At 41.2% G+C, this 25,064-nt stretch overlaps 3 protein-coding genes and 2 long non-coding RNA genes across 6 annotated transcripts; 3 read left to right on the top strand and 2 right to left on the bottom strand.

Annotated features, from left to right (window-relative positions):
• Positions 1 to 358: 358 nt before the first annotated feature.
• On the top strand, positions 359 to 1,470 carry LOC127767625 (uncharacterized). The gene has a single exon (XM_052293020.1). It carries the CDS (start codon positions 857 to 859, stop codon positions 1,271 to 1,273), a length of 417 nt encoding a protein of 138 aa, XP_052148980.1. The 5' UTR covers positions 359 to 856; the 3' UTR covers positions 1,274 to 1,470.
• Positions 1,471 to 6,388: 4,918 nt separating this feature from the next.
• On the top strand, positions 6,389 to 9,936 carry LOC127768540 (uncharacterized). The gene is made up of 3 exons (XR_008016599.1): positions 6,389 to 6,573; positions 7,509 to 7,657; positions 9,479 to 9,936. It is a non-coding gene; the product is annotated as an uncharacterized LOC127768540 (long non-coding RNA).
• LOC127768538 (sulfate transporter 1.2-like) lies at positions 7,143 to 12,545 on the bottom strand. The gene is made up of 13 exons (XM_052294148.1): positions 12,479 to 12,545; positions 10,602 to 10,989; positions 10,429 to 10,477; positions 9,930 to 10,312; positions 9,775 to 9,840; positions 9,575 to 9,688; positions 9,356 to 9,472; positions 9,132 to 9,258; positions 8,766 to 9,052; positions 8,478 to 8,668; positions 7,930 to 8,015; positions 7,765 to 7,841; positions 7,143 to 7,655 (listed from the first exon to the last, which is right to left on the bottom strand). The coding sequence occupies exons 2-13, from the start codon at positions 10,920 to 10,922 to the stop codon at positions 7,512 to 7,514; spliced, it is 1,962 nt and encodes a 653-aa protein (XP_052150108.1). The 5' UTR covers positions 10,923 to 10,989; positions 12,479 to 12,545; the 3' UTR covers positions 7,143 to 7,511.
• Positions 12,546 to 16,498: 3,953 nt separating this feature from the next.
• LOC127768539 (uncharacterized) lies at positions 16,499 to 20,779 on the top strand. Its single transcript, XR_008016598.1, has 5 exons — positions 16,499 to 16,691; positions 17,333 to 17,474; positions 19,774 to 20,130; positions 20,211 to 20,501; positions 20,634 to 20,779. It is a non-coding gene; the product is annotated as an uncharacterized LOC127768539 (long non-coding RNA).
• Positions 16,702 to 24,847, bottom strand: LOC127768537 (sulfate transporter 1.2-like). 2 transcript variants are annotated; one of them, XM_052294146.1, is made up of 14 exons: positions 24,591 to 24,847; positions 20,696 to 21,085; positions 20,525 to 20,573; positions 20,223 to 20,430; positions 19,928 to 20,102; positions 19,756 to 19,821; positions 19,539 to 19,652; positions 19,320 to 19,436; positions 19,087 to 19,213; positions 18,690 to 18,976; positions 18,403 to 18,593; positions 17,780 to 17,865; positions 17,609 to 17,685; positions 16,702 to 17,472 (listed from the first exon to the last, which is right to left on the bottom strand). In XM_052294146.1, the coding sequence occupies exons 2-14, from the start codon at positions 21,041 to 21,043 to the stop codon at positions 17,329 to 17,331; spliced, it is 1,989 nt and encodes a 662-aa protein (XP_052150106.1). In that variant the 5' UTR covers positions 21,044 to 21,085; positions 24,591 to 24,847; the 3' UTR covers positions 16,702 to 17,328. The 2 variants fall into 2 exon arrangements, with proteins under 2 accessions (XP_052150106.1, XP_052150107.1); XM_052294147.1 differs by lacking the exon at positions 24,591 to 24,847 and adding an exon at positions 21,480 to 21,540.
• Between the last annotated feature and the right edge of the window lie 217 nt (positions 24,848 to 25,064).

Genomic DNA, 25,064 nt, shown 5'->3' with positions numbered 1-25,064 from the left:
TTTGATATAATCGAGTATAACGAATCTGAACGATCTCCTGTGGGGCAAAATTAAAGGGTACATTGATACATAGGTTGTCATATGATATCACTATGAATCTTAACAGTTCTCTATCCATATTCGTTGTACTCGGTTATGTCAAATCATTTTCTAGATTAGTATATTTTGGAACTAAAGAGTACACTGGTACACACACCGCCACACCACTCCGGCCCCCAACCCCTACCCCTCCAAAAGGCCCTTTCCCCCTTGGACTTTCCACACCTCGCCCTGATTCCCTTTCCTCTTCTTTCTCCTCCCCTCTCCAAATTGCTTTGCCAACAAATTAGGTGGCCTTGGATTGGATCCGTCCATTGGAGTTGAGTTGGCACAGAAACACATGCTGCTTTGCTAGTGTGCCTAGTGAGAATCAGTGTGTGCAAGAGGACAACATGCATGCACTCCTCCCACCCGGCCAGGCCGCCTCTCCTCCCGGCCCCTGCGGCTTATATATATACACACACACACCCCTTCTAGCTCCCCTCCAAGAAGCCCCCAATTAGCTCTCGCTAGAGATCGATCGATCTCACCACCACTCCAATACATTGCAGTTGCAGTTGGTTAGTTGATTTGCTAGCTAGCTTTGCAACAACAACAAGCTCCAACCAAGCAAGCACCAAACACCACATACTTGCCCTAGCTAGCTAGCCAACTTCATGCTACATACACGCGAACCTGCAGTCTCTCTCTCAGACACGCATCATATCGCAACAGTGACCTAGCCTGCAGCAGCTACAAGTAAAGGTTAAGCGAGCCCTTTGCACTTGCTTGCTAATTGTTGATTTCTAATTAGCTAGTAGCTGAGCTCCACGATCTGATGAGAAGGCATGGCGGCAGCGAGGCCTCCCCTTCGATCATCCACACATCTTCCATAGCTCTCCTCCAGGAGAGGTTCAGAAACCTGCAGAAGGTGAAGGAGATGAGGGAGGCGGGCAACAAGGAGCTGAACAGGGTGCGCCCCGCCGACGCTCACGACCGCGCCGCCGCCGCCGGCTCGGCGTCGGCGTCGGCTCTCGGCCTTGGCCTTCATCACGCGGCGGTGAACGGCACCAATGAGCAGCCGAGGTGGTTCTTGCACCCGGACTTGGTCCGGCCGCCGTCGAGGCCTCTGCATCACGGCAGCGGCGTCGTCCAGGCCTCGCCGTCGACGCCGGCGACGACGAGCCCGTGGACGACGATGCAGAATTCAGGCTACAGAGGCGACGTAGACGTCGACACCTCGCTTCATCTGTAAACCTAGCTATATATGGTGGTAATGGTATATGCACGCGCGTATGCATGGCGGCCCTCTGCTGTTCTTTCGTTATTCTGTACGGCTCGTAAGTCCCGGACTTATTTGCAGTACTTTTGTTGCATTTTTCCTTGTAACTTCTGCTGTGTTACGTACTCTCTGAGGTATCCGAGATAATGGATCGAGATATATGATCTGCATCTGCAAGGTGTGTTTAACTAGTATAATATATATACTCTGCTTATTGGACAGTACAAGGTTGGTTTTTTTTTAAAAAATAACTGTTTGAAAAGAATTAATATATAGTATATATATACTACTATATAAACTTGAAATAATTCTAATTGGGGAATATATAGTACACCATTTCCATATACTGAAATCGAAATAATATTGTCCAATTAACATCTGTATTCTTCGTTGATTGAGTGTATTTCTACCGTACTGTGCCTTGGGGCTACACTCAGAAAATCAATTTATTTTTGGAATAGATGGAGTACTAGCTAGTGTACTATTCCACTGCTCATGGCAAGGAAGATCACAAGCATCACATGGATGATCGATGCATGGTCTACTGGAACTGACATGTCACTTTAAGAATGTACTGCTGCTGCCTCCTTTAGTCAGAAACTGAAATCGATCACGGATAGTACGTGAGTCGATCGCCAAGATCAACTGTGGACACGGTATTTACTATAGCGTGCCAAAAACCATGACTTCATAACTATCCCAAGATGGATATATACCTAGTTTAAAAAAGAGTAAATAAAATAGAATGGAAATGGGGTTGGGGCTAAGGTTTTTGCATTCTTAGTCAAAACATTCTTAGTACTTTTTAATATCCAACTTTAATTTTATTAACATTTTAAACATCTATAACAATATAAATTAATAGTATATCATACCACAACGAAAACATTCTTGACAAACGAATTTAGAGATAAAAGTTCTAATAGTTTCAAATATTTTACAATTACATGGAAGATGTACATGTATAGACACCAACAATGAACACACAACTATGGGCGCACCTCCTAACGCACTAAAATTCTTGACCGCAACAATATATCCTTGACCGCCTCACTAAAATTCTATCGAATGCACTCACGCGTGTGTAGTACAGTATATATTCATAAGCACCAAAATTTAGAACTGACACCCTGACTACCTTCATTGATTTCACTTCATTGGTTTCACTATGTTGGTGCCGGTTCCACCATGATTCACTAATTATTTCTCACTGTTAGTTGCATCCGTTAAGCGAGATGTTTTCCAGTAAAATAAAATCTCAGTATTTTCAATTTCACCTTAATTTCTGCTAAAATGGGACCATGTATTAAATAATTTACAAGCACCATGCAAGTAAAATTAATTACTCCCTCCGTTTTATAATGTTGCAACCTATCCTAGGAATACGAATCTGGACATGAGGCATATCCTCGTGTCTAGATTCGTAGTACTAGGATAGGTCTCATCTCATTTTAGGTTGCTACATTATAGGACGGAGGGAGTACTGATCGCCTTCTTAATCACTAAATCCTCAAGTAATCATATCCAGTACGTACGTGGCCTAGTAGGTCACTTCGTCCTTTTCGTGTCTTTCGTACTTGATTGACCGTTGGAAACAAGGGCTTCTGACAGAGTACACGCATGATGGGCTCTTCCAACACAGCGGCATGTGACGCCTGCCATCCTGTCCAGTAGTAGTAGCCGCGAGAGGGCGTACGTAGTATACGTAGGAGTACCAATGGTCCATATACAATGCCACTGACGCCTACTACCAATCTACCACTTGATCATCGTTTAATCCACTTGATTCTTCGAGGGTGGGCGCGATAGAAAATGATGGCAAATTAAGGGGCTGATTGCGAAGCACAGACCTAAGAATTGGTAGTCGGAGAATCAGTAGCTTGTAAATAGATTTTCTGTTATGCGATGCTCGTAATTCTCAATAGGGCCCCTTTCTGTTAAGTGAACTGCAAATACTAGTTTGGCTCGTTATTGCCGCGACAACGGCCTACTTCTTCACATTCACAAAGCAATGCATGCAGTTATTGATAGATAGAAAAATCATGGTATGCATTTCCGTATATTAGCTAAAGCATTGCGTATGTCCGGGGGAGATCATATCCACGCTAGTACAGTAGTAGGTAAGTTAGAAGGGGAACGCGAAATGACTTTAGGTTTTGTTGATTTATTGCGCGATGATTTTATTGAAAAAGATCGTGCTCGCGGTATCTTTTTCACTCAGGATTGGGTATTGTGCTCGCGGTATCTTTTTCACTCAGGATTGGGTATTGTTAACAGTAAAATTTGGTAATCGGCAAAGACGTCATCGGCTTAGAATCATTATCGGCTGCTGCATCTCGGAATCAGCCGATGGGAGTTATCAAGTCGCCAATAGTCGGATTCCTACTATATTCGGTTAAGGAAATCAATCTACTAAAGGAAGCTTATCCCTAAGTGACCGAGTTTAAAGAGGATGCGGTATGGCAGTTTATGTATTAATTAGGAATAGTTTGTTAGTTTCCTTTTATCTTTAGGAAAGTGTGTTTAGTGTTCGATAAGGACTTTATATTTTCCTTTTATCTTTAGGTTAGTTTATTTCTTGTCCAACAAGGACTTGTATCAACCCATGGGTATAAACATGTACACCCGGGGTCTATGTAATCAATCGCTATGATCAATACAATTCGGTGCATCACCACCCTTTTTACTTCTACTTTTGTTTTTACGTTCCGGCGGAACTTGGCATCCGACGCAGGGCTGCATCGTCTTCGATCTCCGGCGAAGGGATAAGTCCAATGTTCCGTCGGCCTAGGCAATTGTATCGTTTACATCGGCGTCGTTCAAGGCTGCATCAGTACATTCGACCTCTTGGATTGCTCTGGTTTGGATGATATATTTGCCTACCTATTTATCATGTCTCTGTTAATCTAGTCTTAGCATATCAATTTAGCTCTATCAGCTGTCTCTCGCTTTAGGGTTTCTGCCGGTATCGGCTAAATCGCGTTGCTAGATTAGATTAGCCTAGGCATCTACCACCCTGAAAATCAGTCAACGGCTTGATTGTCTAGATATTGTGTTTCTTTTCATACTTAGTGCTGCATCAGTTAAGTTTGATATACTAAGTCGTGCTTAGAACCATAATCTCTAGCCTGCCTCTTGATTGCTAATAAGGGTTTCATCGGGGTTTCAGCCGGTGAGTTATCTGGACGTTGCATCGGCTCATAAGGATTGCACATACATATAAGTTGGATTTCGCCGATGACAACAAAGGTCACTGTTTAATCTAATCTTGTGGATTTCATGACATCGGACCTCCAGCCGATGTGTGCTTTAACCTTTGGATCGATGCTTATTTATCATATCATTGCTAGCCGATTGGTTTATACTGGATTATATTATTATTTTATTACATCATCATCAGCCGATTGCCTTTATATCATTATCTACATTGGACATATAGCCGATTGCTTAAACCCTATCGCTATCGGCTGGTATCGGCATCGGCTATTATTGGCTACCGGCTGGAATTACTCCATCGGCTTGTCAGCCGATCGGCTGTTTTGATCTACTATTTGCATATCTTGTCAGTTGCAGGATCAAACTGACTGGCACGCCCATATCTCATCATATTTGGACCTGCACTGGAGCTAAGCAGATCTCCCAAGCCAGTGTGTTCAATTTTCTCGTCAACAGGTATCCATGCCAGGTGTTATACCGGTGGCTTCAGGGGGTATTCACACTCGAAGTTGGCAAAGAAGCTAGCTAGCCACTCTCTTTGTAGAGAAAAATAAAAGCAGCTGCTAGATAAAAAATAGTGTTTTTTCGATTCAATAAACCTATGGTTGGAGGGTCCCTCCTTCTATCTATACCCCTTTCCTGGGTAGGCCTGGTAAGAAAGTAAATGAATACATAGAGTTTTGAAAGGAAAGAAAGCACATAGCTTGACAAGCGAGCATCCCTTTGATGGATGTGGGGAAGGCGGGTAGCGGGAGGGAATATAATCCAAATAAGTTAGAGCTTATTACTGCTAGTTTGCAACAGAACGGCATAGACTGTCCATATTTTGCTAAATTCTTAAATGAGAGAGTGGGTATCATGTCTAAATCAGATTTGGCTCGCTTAGAACTTGATAGGCTTCTAGAAACTAAATTGAATAAAAATAATAAAATAAAGCTCATTTGCGTTAAATTGGACAAGGAAGGGATGAAGATGGCATTGAATGCCCTTTCCGCAAGAAGGATAGGAGTTGGCTTACCGCATCTACCTTCTCATCGCGGGATAAGGGCTGGGGCTAACTTAAGTACTAAAGCTGCGGGAGCGGCTGCCTTCATTGATTCCCCACGAAGGAATCGGAATATCGCTACTTCCCCTTACTGTCCTAAGCAGGGGAGATGGATTAAAAACCTTGTGTGAAGGAAAGGCTGTCAAAGCTTTGACAATTAATAGATACCTATCATAGAAAAACTTTTCTCCAAGGAAGCTTGCTTCTTGTTCTAGATTTGATCTGATCCTAAAATAGGTTACTTTTCTTTCCGCCGATGCAATAGAATTGGCGGGAGTATATTATGGCAGGATCAGTCACCTGCGCAAACCAACCCTCCTCCAAGAAGAATTGTGCTATGCCCCCCCCCCCGATATCCCTATAGAGCGAAAGAGCTGCCTGGTGATCCCTAGGTTGCAGCACGTCCGGTCGTTAACTCCTCTCTAGCTGCAGCTGTTTTTAGGACCGACCGACGCCTCACCTGCATGCACAGGTACCTACGTAGTGTAGTGTCATCATTTTCAACCATGCTATTTTTTTAAGATAAAGTTGCTAAAAAACATCTATGTTTAGTTTGTTATCAAATTTAATAAATACATAAAAAAATTATGTCAAAATTTTGGCAATATTCTGAACATGCCCTAATCCGCTCCGCGAGACGTGTGTGCTTGGTTGGGTACTTGGGTGAGGTGGGGAACGGAGGGTGGGCTACCGTTTTCGCGTCGCTCGGTGATTCGGTCCAGCCCACGGAGGCATGATACATGGGCTCAAATCGTGAGTGGCAGCCCAGTACGGCCTGCGTGGGGATTCTCACCGACCTGCGTTGCCTTCGCTGCTCGCACGAAAGGGAACCTGGCCCCCCGACCCCGAGGCCTCCCTCAACTGTGGACGGCGGACGCCGCGCGCTCGCCGCAGGGGCGCCGGCTGCGGCAGTGGGGATCAGGCGCCGTCGCGCGCCCACGGCGTCCTCCCGTGCTGTTGGTCCTCTGCGCCGGGCTCCCCTCCCGTGATCCTCCCACCGGTTCCTCTCAAGGTAAGTTCCCCAAACCATCTCCCCTCTCGCTTGTGAGTGTCTAGCTAGATGGAGCACTGATTCTGGAAGGGGCTGGGCGATTGGCCATTGCGATCCGATTCGTGGAAAACCGTCTTAGTTAGTTGTAATTGGCTGTTTCGTATCCTTGGAGATAGGTGCATTTCTGTACCCTGATGTCTAATGTACTGTGAAGAGCCAGAGATGAATTTTGGATTCTATCATGAGTTCCTGACGGTGTCCACGGTTTGTAAATCAACTGGATGAATGGACCTGGGTCTTAGTCTTGCAATGATTTGTTGTTATAACTTTCACATTTATGATTTATCATATTTTTTATGAAAAAAAACAAGGATTCATTTGCAAATGAGATATTTGTGGAAATATGTGGAACAAGTGAGTGCAAATCAACGAACAGAAGAGAGATGCTTCTAGCCAGGTATTCTGTAATAAGAGAAAGCCAACAAATAATTCCTTGTACCTATATCAATGCAACAAACTGTATAAGCCGCAAGTGAAATCTCATTGCGGTGTCTGATCAAATCCAGTGAACGAGGGAATACTATCAGATATTGATCGATCAACACAAACAAACAATGAAATTTATTTGATCTAGACGATGATACATTAAAATCATCAAGCATCACACTTTTTATACAAGAAATATTCATCCATGTGCTTGCCTTGCCGACCCCTGCTGCACGCACTGATATACCCATTTACATACCCAACTATGCTTCTCTGCATATGTTCTTTTCCCCAACTACACCAGTCAAATCTGGTGGGCTTCAGGTCCAGCACACTACTTTATTTACCATCTCCCTCCCCAACTACGTTATTTACTCCAGTGCCGCTTTGCACTATGAAAGTGCACTTGCTAACACTGAGTTTCTAAAAGAATGACACCTCTTGAATATAACTTGTTGCACCTTCTTCAGAGTTCAGACATTCTCAGTCAACTGGGGAGCAAATTTCTTTACGGCGTCACCAACTGTCAGGCATATCTTGTCTTCACCAATGAGCTCTGTGAATTTTGCTGACCGGAGCTTTTGGATCACAGCCGCCCCAGGATTGGCGAAAATCAGCTGTAAGTACAGACATGGGTTTTCTTCTTAGTGTACATTCCTAATGTGAATATTCTTCTAATAGCTCATTTAGTTCTGTATCGCTAGAAATTTAAGTTTTCCTTTTTACCTGAATCTGGCGCTTTTCAAGTGTCCTCAACAACTCTTTGAAGGCATGGATTCCACTTGTGTCAATATCATTTACAGCTGTTAAAGAGTTAGAAAAGCCAGCAGCCTTAACTCAGTAAAACAAATCAGCAATATGTTGTATAGAAAAAAATAATACAGTTCTTACGAGATAGGTCAACAATCAGAAACTCAATTTTTGGTAACTTCTGTTCCTTTTGATGTTCTTCCTCATCTCTCAGCCATCTCAGCATTCTGAAATTGGATAGCAAGTTAAGCATTGTTTTCTTATAATTATTTCTGAGATTGCAACATGTTGCTAGAATACTGAAGATAACACAATGATATATCGGATGTGATCTTATGGTATTAGAATATTTATGACACAAGGGGCTTTCACACACAGCCATGATTTGACTTTATTCCAGAGGATCTTCTCATGCAATATTTCTCTTTTAAGGGTGAGTTGACTTTTGCTTTTGTTCTGGTAGCAACTGAAAATGGATTGTCTACATCCCCCCTCCCCCCGAAAAAAAAAGCAGAGAGAGGAGAAAAGAAGTTTGTATAAAAACACAACAGTGGTGATAAACTGATTACCATATCCAGGTAATTATTTTTTAAATATTTATAAGCAGAATACAATTGACCAAAAAAAATCTAATATAAAAACTACTAACTTAGTAAAATACCATAATTCTGAACTTGGGGACATTTTACCTTTCTTTAACATAATTGGAGTTTGTGAAGTATATTGCTGAGTCCACTCTTACAATTAGCATCCCTGGCACCTTGGTAGCTTCTGGATATTGTTCAACATTTCTATAGATAATCGTTCTTGGAAGGTTGCCAAGCAAAGCTGTCCTTGGCCGTGTTACATGGAGCAGAACTTTGATTAGTGATATTACAACCTATTCCACAAACAAGTGCAACAATCATCAGCCATTTGTCTATCGTACAAGGTGTTCGGCTGTAAGCGACCTGACAGAAACAGTCAGAAATTCACACCGCAATGAGCAAGCCATACTCCACAGATGAAAATATTACTCCAAGGAATGCCCCCAAGCACGCCATGAAGTCCAACTTATCAACCTTCCAGATAAGGTAGGCTGATTCAAAGTCAAATAGGCCAAGCACAGCTGATATGATGATGGAAGAAATGGTGGCATTGGGCGTGTACTTGAACAATGGAGTGATCCACAGGAGTGCAAGCAATACTACAGTTGACATAACAATATTGGACATTGGTGTTTTACCTCCAGCCATGCAATTGACTGCTGATCGTGCAAAACCACCTGCAGGAAACTACTTCAATAACAAAGAATGCTAATATGCTCTTGATAGTTAGTTGTTTTATGCTGAATCAGCACTTACCTGTGGCTATATAGCAAGACGTCATTGAACCGACCACATTCATGGTTCCTAGAGCCAACATTTCTTTGTTCCCATCTATCTGGTAATCGTTCAATCCAGCAAATGTTCTTCCAACTGCAATCGCTTCCTAACAATGTTTGCATCGGTTGACAATTCAGCACATTGCTATTTTAGAGTGCTTTCATGCTACAGTTTTTAAACTAAAAGGAAATAATGCAGTTTACCGTAAGGCTTATCATTCCAGCTACTACTCCAATTTTGAATCCTTTGAGCAAGTATGGGCCAGTGAAAAATATCAGGCTAGCTGAAGGTGGATTGATGCCTTTCTTGACGTTTTTTACCTGCAGTTTATTTGGACAACCTCAACTTCAACTTATCTGGAAATACAGCACAATTGCTTGGCTTTTCTAATGGCAAAGATCAAGTTGTGAATGAGAACTCACGATTGCGACGCCTTGTTTGTCAGCACGAGTGATGTAGACGAACAAAGTTGAAATGATCACCGAAATGAGTGGTGCAATTGCTGGGACCCAGAAGAGCTTCTTGTTCTTCTTGCCCTGAATAATCCCAGTGGACAAGTGTGATCATCAGTTCATCAACAATAGTCAAGGTAACACTAAATCGTTATGTAATTTTGTCTTACGATGTACTTGGCAACCAGGAGGAATGCCAAAAATGATGCTCCGATCAATATTGTCTGCCAGTTCCACTGCAGCAACAACCAACCATGAGTTATCTCAAACACTACCCTTCTTCAGAGAAGAGATCAAGAAGTTGGAGAGGTACAAAAATACTTGCCCCATGGTGAACATTTCCCCAGACTGATTTCATGACCGAGATGATGTCAGTCTTCTTGGTGAAGTTTGCAATTCCAAGGAAGCCTTTAAGCTGCTGAAGAGCAATGGTGATGGCGGCGCCGGCCATGAATCCGATGATGGCAGCATGAGACAGGAACGCTATGATGAACCCTAGCCTGCAGAAACCCAGCGCTGCCTGTGTGACTCCTGCAAAGAAGGTCGCTGTGAAGGCGAGCCGTCTGTAATCTAGCGGGTTCTTCTTTGGGTCAATCTCCTCCTGGAGGAGAGTACCAAGCAGCAGTGAGATGACGGCCACTGGACCCATTGCTAGCTCCCTTGAGGTGCCCATCAGAGCGTATATCAATGGCGGGACGAAGCTACTGTCTGCCAAAAGAGAACCACCACATCTCAGTTCAATTAGCTCCTGAAGAAATGATCTCATCACAGTGTAGTAAAGATATTCAAGTAGCACGAAGATGTTTTGATTGCATTGCACTTACGCAGCCCAATCTCTGGTGGCAGGTTAGCAAGCTTCGCGTAGCCGATGTCCTGGTTCAAGATATCGTCCATTAGTTAGAGATGAAAGATGCTCACTAATGCAGAAAATGCTATCACTGTTGAGAATCACTGTTGGTTGTCAGTGATAGTGGTAAATCTCAGCTCAGTAATGCACCTGAGGTATGACGAGGCTGGCAAGGGTGAGGCCGGCAATGAGGTCGCCCTTGAACTTGGCGAGGGTGTATTGGCTGCCCCATTCGAACACCGGGAAGACGTGCTGCAGGGCAAGCCACAGCTTCCTGGACCTCGGCTGGTCCTTGTACCGCCGCATCGGCTCGTCGGAGAAGAACGTCTCCTTCACCGTGCCGGCGAACTCCGCCAGGAGGTTCTTCTTCGGTGGCGCGCCGACATTGTAGCCGTCGTGCTGCTGCTGCGCGGCGCCGTTGTCCATGTCGGCGTCGAGGTTGTCGGCACCGTCGGACACGGCTCGCGGCATTGCCGGCGTTGGTTGCAGAATTCGGCGGTTAAATAGGCGTGCAGAACTGAAGATACCTGACGTCTACCTGCCGAGATATTCGAGGCAAAGCAGAGTGGAAACAAGTTTGCATCAGTGCGATGAATGGAGACATGATGATTTGCATGGCCTTAGGTTGGTTTTGCGTCCAAATGGGAAAAGGTTCTATTGATTTGTGGTGTCCACGTAGATGAGCACTGCTGAATCAGCAAAGCTCAATTAGTACATAGGGGAGTAAAATTTCATAATTGAATAAACCCCCCCCCTTTTGGCCATAAGCGACGTTATCATGATTACTCTTTGATGAGTATATAGTGGTTGAACCATAAAGACCATATTAACTTGTGGATAAAGCTATGTTACACCCTGAACATTCACCAAAGTCTGAAAATTTACGCGCTGAACTTCCCAAACAGTTTACTTTGTTTACCTCCTCTACCTAGCTCGATTGAGTCACGGTGACATATATTAAGAAGACCAAGAACATCTGAAATATGGTTATAGTTCCTTGAACACTAAAGGGAAAAGATACAGGGGAGCACGCACATACAAACCGGAAATGCTAATAGGTGGGTGATCGCTCACCCACCCGCCTAGCGATCACCCGCCCACCCTCTCCCCTATACTACTATATGTACTCCTTCCTCTTCTCCCCCTTCCTCCTCCCCTTTCCCTCTTTTTACTACAGTAGACCACACAAATTTTTTTAAAAAACAAAAGTTAGAAAAATTTATGTATAGAAATATTATATATAAAAAATTTGAATTCAAATTCAAATTTGAATCGGGTATGTAAACTTTTGACTTATAAACTTTGGGTCTATATAAACTTTAGGTGTATAAACTTTAGATGTATAGAAATACTATATATAGAAAATATTTGAATTCAAATTCAAATTTGAATCAGATATAATTCAAATTCAAATTTAAATCGGGTATATAAACTTTAGGTCTATAAACTTTAGATGTATAGAAATACTATATATGAAAAATATTTGAATTCAGATTCAAATTTGAATCGGATATCTGAATTCAAATTCAAATTTGAAACGGGTATATAAACTTTTGACTTATAAACTTTAGGTCTATAAACTTTAGGTGTATAAACTTTAGATGTATAGAAATACTATATATAAAAAAATATTTGAATTCGAATTCAAATTTGAATCGGATATATAAACTTTTGACTTATAAACTTTTGGTCTCTAAACTTTAGATGTGTAAACTTTAGGTGTATAAATTTACTACAATATGAAAGTAATGCGGTGCCAAAAAAGGAAATCAGGTGGAGGGAGGGAGGGGGGAGGTAGGGAGCGAATCTGATCGCTGCCCCATCCCCACGACGATCGATCGCCCATCTACAAACATGTAGTACTATTAACGAGAATTAATATCATGCAAACGTATCAAGTATCATTGTACTATCAACGAGGAAGTACATCCTACAAAGCCAAGAAGTACCAGGATACAAAAGAAATCCTACACATCGAGACACCGTTGCACCTTACTTAAAAAAAGAGGTGAGACACTGATGCTTACCGGAGGCACTTGTGCGTAACCAACCAATGAAACTCTCTGCTTTCTTGCACATCGCTGAAGCCAATGCCCATATAAAGGCAACCGAGGTGCTCGAGCTACGATCAAGGTCAATCACCCGGTTAGAAATTAATAGGAGTATAGGACCAAGTTAGTAGTACAAAATAATTCCATAGGCTTGAACATATTATTCCTTTATTCCAATATGAACATTTATTAGTATCTAGTGGCACAATTACGCAAGAAAGTTGGTAGTCATATTTTTCAAACAAGAGGATGAAGCTAGACCATTTTCTCTCAATGGCGAAACATTACCTTGTTAAAATGAAACAAGAATCCACACTGTTGATTATGTCGGGTTCAGATTATAACAATACATATATGATTGAATCTATATTAAGTTGTCACGGTTGTCGAAATATGCTTTAATTTCATATATTAACCAAACTATTGCGAAACGATAGATATTAAGATGATGTATCATATAACTACAGATTTAACATCAAATTTATCACAAAATTATAGATTTAAGATGGAGTATCGTAAAATTAAATATTTAATAACAAAGTTTTCACAAAACTATGAGTTTAGCACCAATTTGATCACAAAACTTGGACGTTTAAACTCAAATAAAACATTAATGCTAAGAATTTAAACATCAGAATTTGTAGTTTTGTGATAATTAATTAAATTTATACTTTTACGATATTTAGCCTTAAAATTATAGTTCTGTGACAAATTTATTATTAAATCTGTAGTTTTATGATATATATCATCTTAAATTTATAGTTTTATGATGTATCATCTTAAATTTATAGTTTTATGATAATTTGGTTAAAGTATATGTATTTTATAAAATGATTAATTTCTATGCGTTACATGGAGTTTGTCTTCAGAAACCAAAAAGGATACTCTGGATAGGAAAGCTGGCCGTTTCAACAGTTAAAGACATAGACAACAGACGGAACAGACTGAGTTATGAACTTACAAACCTCGGTTGCAGCTTAAAACTTTAGCAAAATTGACTTTTGTGTTGTCGTGCCTATAGTTTTTTAAAGCTTTTAGCGGCATACTCCCTCTATAAAAAAAAAAAAAGACAAACTAGGCAAGGATTCAATGTAACCTAGACTTATCTAGGTTGCTTTTTTTTTTTTTTTGACAGAAGGAGTACACGCCATGCCTCCAATATTTTAATGCAACAAAGAGAAAAAGGATAGCCACACATGCATGCATATGAAAAATGGTGATGAGAAGCTCTGTTTTTAGAAAGATTGTTCTTTGCTTCCTCAACTCAACTCTCATTACAGTTTAATTTTCACCCTAAACTTCAATCCTATTCATTTTTGCCTGCAATGTTAGAACTGGTTCAATTTGCATTCAGAGAGTTCTTTTTTTCTTATGAATGGTTTTGGGATACGTGACAGGCACATAATCTTTTTTACAATGGATTTCACATCTTCTTATTTGGCAATAGTCTACATATTTTCCTTTTTAAAGACATGCAACGATTGATACACCAAACATGAAGGTCCCCCCCCCCCTTTTAATTAAAAAAGAGGGTGAATAGCTAATATGGTTCCTAAAGTTTCGCTTCGGGCCCAGTTTAGCCTTTGAGGTTTTAAATCGTCCAAACAAGTCCTCCGAATTAATCATTTGGATTAATATAGTCCTTGGACAAAAAAAAGTGCCACGTGAGCATAACAAGTCATCATCGCATGCAGCGGTATGAATGAAATGACAACTCTACCCTTATATACCATATAGTAAAGAAAGAAAAAAGAAGATAAATGTTTCACACGTGTATGATCGTTTTAGAATTGTCATTTATGATTGCTGCAGCCAAGCACTGATCGTGTAAATTCCTTTGTCGGCCACCCATCCGCAACAATGTTAGGCCTAGGCTGGCCTGTTATTTTTTCTGTTTGTGTCTTCTCTTTCATTTCTATATGGTATATAAGGGTAGAATTGTCATTTCATTCATACGCTGCATGCGAGGATGACTTGGCATGCTCACGTGGTATTTTTTTGAGTCCAAGGACTATATTAGCCCAAATAATTAATTTGGAGGATTTGTTTAGACGATATGAAACATCGAGGACTAAATTACTGAGCCAAAAGCGAAACTTCAATGACCGTATTAGCTATTCACCCTAAAAAAGAGACATAACTCTTGTCAAATTCATTTAACAACCAATATGTAAAACTTAAAATTAGAGAGGCCTCAAAATAATTGCATTTGTTAACTCTCAGCATCTTAATGCGAACATTCGTGAAGAGGCGGCAGAATTACATCCGCACTTTGAGAATAAAAAGGAGTAAGGTGGAAGAGAATTATAATATCAATTAGTATGACTTTGCCATATGTGACTTTCAGAGGCAAGCAATCTAACTAGAACCATCAACAATGATCAAAATTAAATGCAAAAATTCTAAAAATTAAATGATAAAATGTAAGAAAAGCCGTGTGATCTGGAACTGGAACTTGAAGTCAAGTCTATGCCCTGTTGGTAGTATTCTGATAGGATTGAGCTATTCTGCACACAATGCATGATTTGTTTAGTTCTTTACCAGGCGATATATCAGTTTAGCTCTCACTCCTTCCAGCCTGCTCCTGAGTTATGCAAGCTGCTTCTCAGTTGGTGATAGGTCTAGATTAATCGGATATTGCATTTAAATCCAGGATCAAATCTCCACTGAAATCTCAGCAGTTCATCTGTCCCTTTCGTCCTTCCCCCCATTTCTTTGCCTTCCCATTTCAACGTTTCTTTTCCCAGTTGACATTGCAGAAAACTGAAGAAATTCATTTTTCAGAGATAACTAAACAAGTCTGGTTAGTCTTATTTATAGTACTTATGGAGCAAACCCGGTTCCTGTCATTGACTCAGCTGATAATCGGCATTACTATTTACTAGTAGTATTAATTATGTAAGCAGAGAACTTGAACAGAAAAGGGGTATTTGCTTCTCTGAAGTTTCTAAGGAGCAGGTAACGGCCGTATGATGCAGTGATAGGCCTATCTATTATCCTACTACCTCCATCTCAAAATATTGCTATCTAGAATGGGATTTGACCAATCTAGGACAACGAATCCTGTCTAGATTTGTTGTTTTAGGATGGGTCAAATCTCATCCTAGGTAGCAACATTTTGGGACGGAGAAAGTACTGTTTAAATAGCTGCGCCGTCCATCCGCTTCCTCTCAATTGAAGTCTCCCAAGCTATCCATCCACTCCTTCCCCATACCACAACCGATTCACATCTTTCACCATAATAATATTACAATTACAGAACTAATGTATGGGGGTAATAGAAATGTGATACATATCAAGTGCTATAATGGTAGTGATATTATGGTTGATGATCCTCACCCATCACCACCATAGCCCTATTAAAAAGAAAAAGGAAAAACAGTCTTCTTAAAAACCAGAAAAATGTACTTGGTTAAGAAAACTAGTTGAATATAATGTTTTATACTCGACCCATGCTTTACTTCTTAAATCATATAGACTTATATAATTATGGGTACTCCCTCCGTCCCACAATATAAGGGATTTAGGGTGGATGTGACATTTGTCACATCCACCCTAAATCCCTTATATTGTGGGACGGAGGGAGTAGGTTGCAATGCACAAATATTTTTTAGTCTAAAAACACTATATGATTTTGGGTATTAAGAAAAAGAAATCAAATATAGTGAAAACTTGATTTTTGTTATTAAGTCCAAAAAATAAAATTTGATTTTGGGTAATCATTGTAGTTTTTCATTCCCGGCGCGCGCGGGCGCCTATAGCAATTAGCGAGCCCTGGTTAGGGTGGGCCTCAATTCTGGCTCCTGAGGAGTAGAGGACGTTGCAGAGGAGTGGGCCGGTCCAAATCTTGAAATGAGGCCCACGAAGGATTGGGCCCGTCGCTAGCCTGACCAAACCGCCGCCGTTGATGGGCTGCGGCGCGGGCGCCATCGTCGTCGTCGTCCACGGTGCGCCGCCACCCCAAGCAAAGCAGTGGCGGTGGCGGCGGCGCGGTGCCGAGCGCGGCCGGCGCCTCGGCGGGTGGGGGCGGGCGCCGCTACCGGCGGTACGGCGCACGTCGGCGGGCGAGAAAGCGCCGCTGGAGTGCTGCTACTTACTTGGCTGCGGCATGGCGGCGGGACCTTCGCTCCGTCGCGGCGGCCGGCGGTTAGCCGCTCGGCTAATCCAAATCCGGCCGGGCAAAGCGAGCGTACGTGTCCCTAATCCCTATGCTTCATCGCCCATTGACTAATGAACTGGTAGTGCAAAGAACATCGCTATATTAATTATTAGGGATTATTATTATGCTATACTGTACTATACAATTGTGCTTGTCGACTATTTGGGAGTGATTTCCCACACGCATTGCAGATTTGCAGCACAAGATTCGTAAGGGGAAAGAGAAAAAAAATTCTGAAAGCATGTATATTGGATGGACGCTATAGACAACATTGGTCGTCAAAAAGTAAAACCTCATTGTAATTTGTACGCTTGATCAAGTAGAAAGAAAGGGGGTAATTACAACCAGATGGAGATACACACTGACAGCTTAAGCAAATGACTATCTTTTCTTATCTTATCCATCAAACTTTCACCCAAAGTGCTTGCCAACATACTAATCACAATTCACAGCCACTGAAGTAGATATGCAACGGGCACCATCTGCTTTTTTCTCCAACCATATCTTGCAAACCTGATGCGCTCCAACTCCGGCACACCACCTTTATTTTACCTTTTTGAAAAACTATGTTATGCACTTCCTGTGCTGCTCTGCTCTATAAATCACACCTGCAAACATGGAGCTTGCAAAAGAATGACAATAACTTCTCTGTACTATGCCTGTTTCTTCAGACATTCTCCACTGCCTTAGGAGCAAATTTCTTCACTGCGTCCCCGACAGTCAGGAATATCTTGTCTTCACCGATGAGATCCGTGAATTTCGCTGATCGGAGCTTCAGGATCACAGCTGGCCCCGGATTGGCTAGAATCAGCTGTAAGTCAAGCACGTGGATTTTAATATTACTACCTTAACTAAGGATTTCTTATATGAACAGTATTACTGTACAAGGATCAGTGCTAATGGCTGTAAAATCTTTACACTGGTTGACACTAGTTTTGGTGTTTTACCTGGATTTTGCGCTTTTCAAGTGCTCTAAATAGATCCTCCAAGGCATGGATTCCACTTGTATCAATGTCAATTACCGCTGTTGAAGAATTAGATCAGTTTGTTAGCCAATAGCTCCATATCAGTAGTGATCTCAACTATTATTTGCAGAAATAAATACACTATGCCCTTACGAGATAGCTCAACAATCAGAAACTCAGTTTTCTGTAGCTTCTGTTCCTGCTGACGTTCTTCCTCGTCCCTCAGCCACCTCAGGATTCTGAAATCAGATAATATGAAGCATTGAATAATGCGAAATGCACAAGGCACTTGCACATGTAGTCTTACGTTTTTTAGGTAGAGTTGATTTCTGAATTCAGTAGCAGATTTAAAGTCCCACCCAAAGAATAGTAATCAGTAGGAAAGGATGAACATGAATGTTAATAACAAATCGATGTAGTTTATTCATGAACATCTCGTAATAAAATAAAGTGAGTCAGAGCAGAAACTGAACAGTATTTGCTCAGTTTATTTCCAACTCTTCTTTTCTCTACTTGCAAATGTCAACTCAGATTATTGATGCGTACCTAAAAAGCATGGTTAATCTCATATTTCCTGGACAAGCTCTATCAAATAAAACTAACTGGAGATAAACCGTCCTGAGAATTTTATAATACTACCTCTGTTTTTTTATTTGATGTTGGTTAGTTCAAATTGGACTAACCAACATCATTTAAATAAAAATGGAGGGAGTATTAAATAGCACTGCAGTCATACTAGCAACTGAGAAAAAAACCCACCAGTTTTGAACTTATACCTGTCTTTAACATAGTTCGAGTTTGTGAAGTAGATAGCTGAGTCCACCCTAACTATTACCACTCCTGGTACCAAGGTAGCTTCTGGATACTGGTCGATATTCCTATATAATGTTGTTCTTGGAAGGTTACCAAGCAAAACTGTTCTGGGTCGTGTAACTTGTAGAAGAATTTTAGCGAGTGAGATCGCAACCTGTTCCAAAACAAATTCAAGTACCATCAGCCCTTATGTTTACTGTTACAAGGAGCTTAATTGTAAGTATAGGACAGAGTTGATTGCAAACCGCACCGCAATTAGCAGACCATACTCCACTGATGAAAATATGACGCCAAAGAATGCTCCTAAGCATGCCAGAAAATCAAGTTTATCAACCTTCCAGATAAGGTATGCTGTGTGGTAGTCGACTAAGCCAAGCACTGCTGATATGATGATGGAAGAAAGGATGGCATTGGGCGTATACTTGAACAATGGAGTAATCAGCTCCAGTGTGAGCAGTACTACAATTGACATAACAATATTGGATACCGCTGTTTGGCAGCCAGCCATGTAATTGACTGCTGACCGCGAGAAAGAACCTGTACATAAGGGAAAAAAAAGGGTCACGAGAATGGTATATATGTATGGGCTATGAGTTATTTTGGCTGAATTACTTGGTCTAATTTTTTTTGGCTGAATTAACGGTTACCTGTAGCTATGTAGCAAGAAGTCATTGAACCAACAATGTTCATTGTTCCTAGAGCAACCATTTCCTTGTTTCCGTCAATCTTGTAGTCCTTCAGGCCAGCGAATGTTCTTCCTATTGCAATTGCTTCCTGATAAAGTTAGCAGCAATTGATCAGTGAACACTGCACTGTCTTGTGAATAGTACCTTTCCATGCAACAAATTTTTAATCTTTAAGATGGTGAAGTTTGCATTACTGTTAGGCCTATCATGCCAGCTATTACTCCTATTCTGAATCCTTTCATCAGGTTTGGGCCACTGAAGTATATGAGACTAGCTGAAGGTGGATTGATGCCTTTCTTTATGTACTTGACCTGCAATTAATCAGTAACATACTTCATATTAGCTTTCATTTGTTTCATAATTTTGTTTCTTTTCCTAATGGAAAGGGTTACGAGCTGTCAAGATTGACTTACAATCACGACACCATGCTTGTCTGCTCGAGTGATATAGACAAAAAGGGTGGATATGATCACCGAAGTGAGTGGTGCAATTGCAGCCACCCAAAAGAGTTTCTTATTCTTCTTTGCCTGAAATGCCCAAATGAAACTGTGATTATGAGAACCAGTAAACGTTTTCCCTAACAAGGATATCCAAGATCAAAATCTGAACATTTAGTATAGTTTATCTTACAATGTATTTTGCAACCAGGAGGAATGCCAGGAAGGATGCTCCGATCAATATCGTCTGCCAGTTCCACTGCAGCAGCAACCAAGCTAGCATCAGTTGTACCCAATACTGGTTTCCATCAAAGAATGATGAAGAAGCAATAAGTTCTTAAAGGAATGATATTATTTTGTCCTACCCCATGGTGAACATTTCCCCAGACTGATTTCATGACCGAGATGATGTCAGTCTTCTTGGTGAAGTTTGCAATTCCAAGGAAGCCTTTAAGCTGCTGAAGGGCAATGGTGATGGCCGCTCCCGCCATGAATCCAACGATGGCAGCATGGGACAAGAACTCTATGATAAACCCTAGCCTGCAGCAGAGTACAATCTCACTCTATGGTAAACTGTCCACTCTAAGAACCCAAGAGGGCAGAACTGCATATCTAAGAACTGACTGCTTAACAATGATCACTTTGCAGGTAGCCACTCACCTGAGGAATCCGAGCGCTGCCTGGGTGACCCCAGCGAAGAACGTTGCAGTGAAGGCCAGCCGGGTGTACTCTTCCTGATTCTTCTTGGGATCAAACTCATTCTGGAGGAGAGTGCCAAGCAGCAGCGAAACGACGGCCACTGGACCAATGGCTATATCCCTGGAACTTCCCATCATCGCGTATATCAAAGGCGGTACGAAGCTGCTGTCTGAAAAATCAGCAGATTTCAGTTAGACCACTGGCTGGACTATCACTCGAGCACACCCTATACAAATACTAGTAAGTGAATTCTGTGCACTTACACAGTCCATAATTTGGTAATAGGCCAGCAAGCTTCGCATAACCGATGTCCTGGATGAAGTGTTGCAATGTCAGGGTTGATGACGAAGATTGTATGCAATTTTCATGCAGGAGTTGTGCTATTCAGGTCGCTGCTGTGCGTGCAAGATGGTGTTTGATCGTCAGGCACAAACCTGGGGTATGCAGAGGCTGGCAATGGTGAGGCCGGAGACGAGGTCGCCCCTGAACTTGCGGAAGGTGTAGTGCCGGCCCCAGTCCAGCACCGGGAAGAAGTTTTGCAGGCTGATCAACACCTTCTTTGACATCGGCTGGTCCTTGTACTGCCGCAACGGGTCGTCGGCGAAGAACGTCTCCTTCACGGCGTCGGTGAACTCGTCGATGAGCTTCTTCTTCGGTGGGAACTGGACCTTGTGGCCGTGATGATGATGATGATGGCCGCCGTCCATGTGGCTGTGCGATGACGTCCGGCTGGCGATGTCGGCGTCGATGGCCTCGCCCCCGTCGGACACGGCTCGCGGCATTGCCGGCGTTATTCACCGGCAAGGTGCTGAAGGCGAACCTATCTGCACATGAAGCGCAGTACTGAAGCAGGTAAGCACAAACACATCAACCTTATTACAATGAACTAATTATTTACAGATAAATTCAGTCTTGATCCATTAATTCAATCCAGCAGTACTGCCAAAGCACCTGCATGCATCAACGCATGCATGGTCGACAGTGAAGAAAAAAAAAACTTTTGCAGTACGGAGAACCAAAATATCTGAAACTTTTGCATTTACAACGCAGGGAAGAAATCTATATGTATGTACTAGTACTACTAACAAGAAGCAGCAAAAATATTATATTCATCTGTTAGTTTCTGATAAAACAGACAGCATTGAGCATCAAAAAGCAATGAACACAAGAAAGAAACCTCTCTTTTCGAAAAAAGAAGAAGAAAGAAACAAAACCTACACAACGAAAGCCTAGAAGTCGCACTCAGCCCACAGCCCACAGTCGAAGGCCTGCCTTGTTAATTTCACTGTCCAGAAGCTACCGGAAGTCCATTATATATGCGCAGAGGATCTCAAGCTACGATCAAGGTCAAACCTCTATTTTTCAATAAGGTTTAAGATAAGCTTGTAGTTGTGAATCTGAGCCGAAAAATGCTCTAGATTCAACAACATCTCAGGAAACCCCTACCTAATGTAATACCTTATTCCCACAGCTCATCATTTGCTGAACGTACGCCATGTACTTGCAAATTCCAACTAAATCATGTCGCATGCATAACAACCGTTGAAAAATTGGCAGATTAAAAAAGCAATAAATAATGCTAGGAAATATTTTTTTTCCTTGCTCGGCTGTATACGTGTATGTGTTGTAAAAAAATGTAGGAAAAATTTATAATAGTGGGCTTAAATAATGATTTTAATGTAAGTAGTATAACTTATAGTTTGTGTAAATACTTCGTCAAATTTCAGCACCATTATGAATGCATGTTGCCAGTTTTCTGACCAAGAACATCATTGATTGGTTCAGCAGCCATCAGCATAAAATTTTGTGTTTCAATCACACTCCCTGACTAGTCATTTGCCCCCCGCCCTCCCTTTTTTTTTTTTCTTTTCACCGCAGAGCCATTTGCTTTTAGATTGCATTTTTCAACAGAGCTCTTTCTCATGGTTATTATGTTAGTACTCAAACTTATTGTCTGAGAGTTTATTTATAGAAAGATCTATCTGATCTGGAGTGTAGTGCATAAATGAAATATCAGAAAGCATAAGAGTTTTAGCAAAAAAAAAAATTGTAAGAAAGCCATGCATTGGATTGGGTTACCAACCCTAAATATATTTTTAACAGTAAGAAACTGATTCTTGACATCCTATTCCAACATTGGGACCAAAAGAAGGCTCATTGCACCATATATGAACTAAGTTCACGAAATTATTTCATCAATTCATCAGAGAAAGGAGGAGAATCCACTTTATACCCCTGTATGGAGATTGGGAGGAAGAGAACCACACTGCTAACAATGACCTGCCTCATTGAGTTAGCATTCCAAACTACGGACAGGGGGATAAGACTTGAATTCTAACATTGAAAATGAATTTATGTTGATGCCATAAAGTCTGGGAGATTCAGAAGTCCATTGGACAATTTGCAAAAGCATTTCTGGGAGGTTGTAGCCTTTCAGGCACTTTCCATGGTTCACATTAACTTGGCAAAATCAGATCTTAATTAATTGCCATTTTATTCCGCAGTAATCTTTCTAAGCTTGTATACCGGCATATATATGTAGTCATCTTCGGCTAGTTGATCAAGAGAGTACTACAAATTTACAAATTTTCTGACGGCATGCTGTCACGTTCAGAATGTCCAAATTCTGTAGTAACATGGATTCCTCTAAAAACTCCAAAGTTTTGAGATGAAATGCCTCTAAAGTTTTAGCATCACGAGAAAAGGACGTGTACATTTTCATATAGGCAAATTACCATAAAACATACCTTCCCTTACTGACAATGATAATCGTTGACAGATGAAAACCAATTGCTTGAAATTAATATATAACAACAACACATAACCCCAGCCTAAAAACAACTGACCAAGTTTAACTCGTTAAGGACGTCCACAGATTTCATAAGATCATAAATGGTATTTCCTCCGTTTCCTAAAAAGAATCTACTTGCTATGAAACTGGACAAACCCATATCAGGGTCAATAAGAGCAAGAATAATAGTATAGCTCACTTCCTACTATTAGCTCATCTTAAAGTCAACATATATAATAGATTAGCTATAAGGTTCGCTATAATTTTCTTTTCTTCTCTCTATCTCTCACTTATACATGTAATGTATTTGTCTTGAAGTTTGTGATAAGCTAACTCTTGCATGAGAGCAACACCCTTGATTTTTCACTATCTCTCTCCTCCACCTAAGTTTATAGTAAGTTTATAGCTCACTATTATACTTGCTCTAATGGGAAGCATGCCATGCATATGTAGTTGTTAACTCTATTCTGAACATTATCCGCAGAAGTGCAAGTTCATACTCCATACGGTCGACTAATTAAATAACTATATGGAAGTACTAGTTTTGCAAATCTTTTGCTGTCAATTGCATCAACTTGATCCAATGGTCAAGCTAGGCCAGCAGCTACACGCAAGGCAGGGAGCCTAATGGTTAATGGTAGGTTACCGAACACTGATTATTACTGAACAATAAGATCCCAACGTGCCTATGCTATGAGGCAACATAGTGGATGGTTCTAAAGTGCTACCAGCCAGTAGATTCTCGGCACCATTGATGGCTCTCATCACTTGCTAAGAAATTATTGGAGCCCTAGCGCATATTGGGCCTTTCCTCTCTCTAATCTTTCCATGCCAAATGTCCCAAATGTTCTACTCCAGTACTCTATTGTTTCATAGCATATGCATTCTCTGGGCACTGTTCTGTCAAGATCGAAGCAGTAACTGTTCTTATCCTGAAAAACACCGAGTGATCTTGCATAATGCTGTGGACGCGTCAACCCATCGCAGGTTATACCCACAAGTGTGTGTATCCGAGCTGACCAAGAAGAGATTTGTAGGAAGGAGGTGACTACCAGTTCATTCCAACAAACCTAAAATAAACAAGGTTCAGCAATTATTTCACCAGTTGCATATCTTGCATCTAGTTCGACAAATGTGATCGATAAAGCCCACAGATATATAGTTACTCCTCCATCCCAAAATATATCTGTCTTTAACTATAAATCTGTATCGGCACTGGCACGAGACAGTAGATGATAACAACTTTGCCAATACAAATGGCTGGTTGAACAAAAAGGAAAAAGAATGCAATTGTTAATTTATTTGGCATCCCCAAAACACTACTACTCCTAGCTAGGTAGATATCGAAACCTGAAGCAAAATACAAATACCCAAAGAGCAGGAAAGTTCACATATGGAACCAGGGGAAAAGAGGCTACAATGAAGAACTCAAGAAGGTCGTAGCTTCACCTGGCTTTTTGCATTGCAGCTGTAACAAAATTAAACTAAACGAAGAGAAACAAACAAATCGTAAAGAACAAAGGGTTCCTTTTTCTTACTATGATGTTCCTCTCGAGCACTTTCGCTCAGCTTGAGAACTTTTTCTGTTGGCTTTTCTTTTTTGATTGTCTGGGCCCACCAATGTGGCACTACTATATCTTCCAGATTGGGTGGCGGAGAGTGGTTTGGAATGTGGACGCAATTGTGGATCAGGACTCAGGAGGTGACAGTTCCTTCACAATTTATAAAAGATAGAGGAAGAAGAAGATGAGCAGTGGAACAAGGATAGAGACGTACGTAAAGTCAAAATGCGTCCAGGTTCGATGAATCTAGTGTAGGCGGTGCGGAGAGTCTAAAGAAGAGGATCATCACAACTAAACAGCTGCCCGTCACGTTGACTTTTATGGATATTTTAGAGGGATGATGCATGCTATACTCGAATGGACTTTAATGCTTGATTATCTGACAGAGACGAATGGATTTTTCTAATGAAAATAGATTTATATATTAATCAGATGAGAGGATTGTATTCT

The sequence above is a fragment of the Oryza glaberrima genome, chromosome 3 (genome assembly GCF_000147395.1).
Source record: "Oryza glaberrima chromosome 3, OglaRS2, whole genome shotgun sequence".
NCBI lineage: Eukaryota > Viridiplantae > Streptophyta > Magnoliopsida > Poales > Poaceae > Oryza > Oryza glaberrima.
The sequence above is the reverse complement of the archived record's forward strand: the minus strand, read 5'-3'. Positions and strand labels throughout refer to the sequence as shown.